Raw genomic sequence first — 3,977 nt, 5'->3', positions numbered from 1 at the left:
TAGCAGTCCTTGATCGAAGAGTTGTCAAGTGACTACATCATTTGGACTAAACAAATAAACTCCCATTTTTCCATAATATCTCTCCCCCGCAAATTAATGGGCAGATGATCCAGCACATAAGGCTGAAAAGTTCCAGAATGGCCCTCATCATCTTTCCAATTGAGAATAGCACTGCTTTGCTGTGGATCTGTAGCATGGCCAATTCCTTGTAAGGATGTGAGAGAGGCAGTAAGGGGCCAGTGAGAAGGCCAATATTTTTTAGCTATTACAGATACATCTGCTCCAGTATCCAGCACGCCTCGAAAAGGCTTTTCTTGAATATAAATTATAAGTTCAGGCCTTCCTTGTTTTATATTTTGAATCCAAAATACATCTGAGGCTCCAAAATTTTTTGTGCCTCTTGAGGCAGAAGTAACAGAATTTCCAACAGAGATTAAAGGAACTAGGACCAGCTGAGCGATTCTTTGCCCAGCAGAAATAGATATAACTCCAGTAGGCGCTGAGGCCATAATTTTTATTTCTCCAGTATAGTCTTGATCTATCACTCCTGGGGTAATATGTAGGCCTCCAATGCCGAGCTACTGCGGCCTAATAACAGACCAACAGATCCTTTTGGAAGGGGGCCAACTATGCCCGTAGACAGAGCTTGAACTCCCATTTCAGGAGTCAATACTGTGTAGGTGGAGGAACAGAGGTCCAATCCTGCACTTCCTGGGGTTGCTCTGAGGAGACTGGAAACCTTTTGTTGTTGTTGCTGTTGGTTGCCAGCTGGTAGGCTTGAAGCTGTGAAAAGGAGGGGGCTGCCCCGGTTTTTTGTTGAGGAGCTAGGGGCTGGCCCCTCTGCCAGTTTTCCGGAATCGGGCGGCCTGCACTATCAAAAGTAGATTTACAATCTCTGCCCCAATGTCTTCCCTTATTACATCGGGGGCATCTCCTTAGTTTAGCTCCCTTTTTCTGATTAGGACATTGAGTCATTAGATGGCCCATTTGGCCGCAAGAAAAACAGCTGCCAGGAGGTCCAGCAACTCGGGGACGTCGTCCTCCATTTTTGCCTCCCCGGGGAGTGCGGAGGAATTCAGTTATGGTTTGTCCCTGAAGTGCAGCAGCCAGTGTGAGGCCCTGCATATAGGATGGGCCAATGTCAGCACAGAGCCAAATATAATCAGTTATTCCTCCTTTTTTTCTAAATGGTCTAATGACTGCTTGGCAAGCTGCATTAGCATTTTCGTACAAGAACCATACTGGCATCCCCATCTTGGATGAGACGGCCTGTTGCCTCTAGTAACCAAGAGACAAAGTCTTGATAAGGTTCATCTGGTCTTTGTCTAATTTTAGAAAGATCCTCAGTCTTATTAGAGTTAGGAAGTTTCTTCCAGGCACGCTTAGCAGCGGCATTAATCTGAGCATATGCGCCCACATGGTAATTTAACTGGGTATGGATGTCATTATAAGCACCTTCCCCAGCAAGCTCTGCAAAAGTAGTAGGTATATTATTAGCCCTATTAACCTCTGCTGTGGCCTGACATTGTTCCACAAATTCAGACTTCCACAACAAGTAATCTCCTCCACTAAGACAAGCTCTAGCTAATTGTTTCCAATCATTAGGGCATAAAGCATCAGTAGACAATGTTTCCAAAATTACCTGCTGTAGGTCCATATTGAGCGCAAGCATTTTTCAAGTCTGTTATTTGTTTAAATTGGATAGGTTGGTGAGTTCTTTGTTGGTTTTGGTCCTCCATTACAGGAAATAAATGAAAACCAGAAATATCCTCCCCTCTTTGAGCAGCCTGTGCTAATGAGAGCTGCAAGGCACTACGCCTGGGAGGGCAAATAGCCCCTGTCCCAAGAGGGAATTCATCATTAGGAGGACTAGATAACTTCAAAGGCCTGGGCCGACTAGGCTGCGCAGGCCAAGTAGACTGCGCCTGGGGAATAACAGGCGGAGGGGGTGGGGGAAAGAAATCTGAGTCCCCTAGAGATGTTAAAGAGGGCTCACAAACATTCACCCTTAAAGGGGGTCGTTGCATTGCTTCAATCTGTGACAATTATTTTTATAACTGAATTTAACATTTCCTCAAAATGGACTGTTTTATCCTCAGTAGGCTCATCATATATTTTTTCCTCAGCATCTGAGTCATCTGATTTTTCCTCAGCATCCGAGCCATCTGACTTTTTCTCATTTTCTGACTCAATGGATTCAACTTTTATAAATTTATTTGATTTCTTTTGGGCAGCAGTTTGTGCTCCCAGAGCAGGGAGTGACTCGTTACCCTGTTCAACTTTCCCAATCAACTGATTAAATTTTATTTGTTCATGTCCAGGGTCCAGACAGTCTCGAATTAAATTCCAAAGTGTAAAAGCATCCACTGGGGTTTTTTCAGGGCCACTTGCATCATAATGCTCCTGAATCATTTTTTCTATTTTTTGCCAAATTTCTAAACTAATGGTTCCTTCCTCCGGGAACGAGGGGCATACTTCCTCGATAAAGCGAAAGAAACTCTCTAATTGACTCTGTCCAATTTTCACTTCTCGAGCTTGAAGCATGCCCTTAAGAGCCTGCACATATAATGTACGGCTGTTTCCTTGCCCCATAATTTCTTACTCCCGACTATACTATGACCAGCTCTTTTTCTGGACATGTCCTCTTACCTTAGCGGGGTCCTCTGCCTTGATCCCAGGTTTTCAGGGTCCCTGTTTGGGCGCCACTTGCTGGAACCAGCGGGCAATGAAAGGGACTCCTGATTTAGGGGGCGAGGACGGAAAAATAAAGACATAAGACAAAGGATGGGGTCGGGAGGTCTGCAGCTCAAGACTGCAGCCCCGTTTATTTTTAACTCTCCTTATTTATACTAATAGAAGTCAAGAGGCAACCTAAGGTCACCATAGTGCAGAAAAGCAAGAAAAGTCTTTAATAAAAACAAGGGTGCAGAAAGAACCAAGACAAGGTCAACTGATAGAAAGTAAAGCAAATTCTACAGACATAGCAAGGCAAACACGGACACCTGGTGTTTTTCATGAAAGCCAGTCCCTTGTACGTGCCTTCAAGTGAGCACAAGGGTCAAGATGACCTTGGAGCTTTACTGTCGGCTCCCAACAAATATGGACTATCCCTCTCTCCCCACACCCTCTTCCCGAGATACCTCACCCGGCCCTGAGATGGTCTCCAAGCACTCTGTTCCTACAGCGCTAGAAGGCAGAGAACAGAGTCCAGCCCCAGTGGTCACCCCGTGATTGGCAGATCTGTCTGTAGCAGGTACTTATTGAACAGCTGAATAGAGAAATCGCACACACACACACATACACACACACACACACACACACTCAGTTAGAAAAGACAGGAGCTGGGCACCAGTGGCTCACACCTGCAATCCCAGCCACTCAGGAGGCTGAGATCTAAGGGTCAATATTCAAAGCCAGCCCAGGCCAGGAAGGTCTGTGAGACCAAAAAGCCAGAGTTGGATGTGTGATTCAAGAGGCAGAGCCGCCAGCTTTGAGCAAAACCAAAATTAATTAATTAATTAAAAATTTAAAAAACTCAAGGGCAGCGCTCAAGCCCCACAACTGGCACCAAAAAAAAAAATCTAAATAAATAAAAGAAGACAATGTGAAAGAGAAGAGACACCAAGATATCAGATAAGATCAATTACTAAGGGGAAGGGGACCCAAAGAAAAAATAAGAAAGCAAATCACCCGTTAAGAGAAAGAACCAGAGAACACAGAAGATAGAAACAGAAGTAGAAGGCCAATGAATGAACACAGCATGGAGATGGGAGAACTTCAATCTACAGGCTGACAGCTGATGTGTGCAAGCACAAGGCTGAGGCTCTGAAGATCCCAATATTCCAGTCTATGCCAGACTGCTGTGCCCAGGGGGGTGGATATGGCGGTGGTTTGGCCCTGTGATTCCAGTACAGCAACTCTGGCACGACCTGGGCACTTCTCAGAGCCGCAGAACACCAGGCCACACCCAGACCAGA

At 45.3% G+C, this 3,977-nt stretch overlaps 1 protein-coding gene across 1 annotated transcript; it reads right to left on the bottom strand.

The window, feature by feature from the left end:
* Positions 1 to 666: 666 nt before the first annotated feature.
* LOC122126924 (endogenous retrovirus group K member 5 Gag polyprotein-like) lies at positions 667 to 2,027 on the bottom strand. The gene is given in 3 exon segments (XM_042701478.1): positions 667 to 1,231; positions 1,233 to 1,643; positions 1,645 to 2,027. Coding segments are annotated over 3 exon segments (1,359 nt in total).
* Between the last annotated feature and the right edge of the window lie 1,950 nt (positions 2,028 to 3,977).

This window comes from Dipodomys spectabilis, unplaced genomic scaffold, assembly GCF_019054845.1.
Source record: "Dipodomys spectabilis isolate Male_0828 unplaced genomic scaffold, ASM1905484v1 ptg000291l, whole genome shotgun sequence".
NCBI lineage: Eukaryota > Metazoa > Chordata > Mammalia > Rodentia > Heteromyidae > Dipodomys > Dipodomys spectabilis.
The sequence above is the reverse complement of the archived record's forward strand: the minus strand, read 5'-3'. Positions and strand labels throughout refer to the sequence as shown.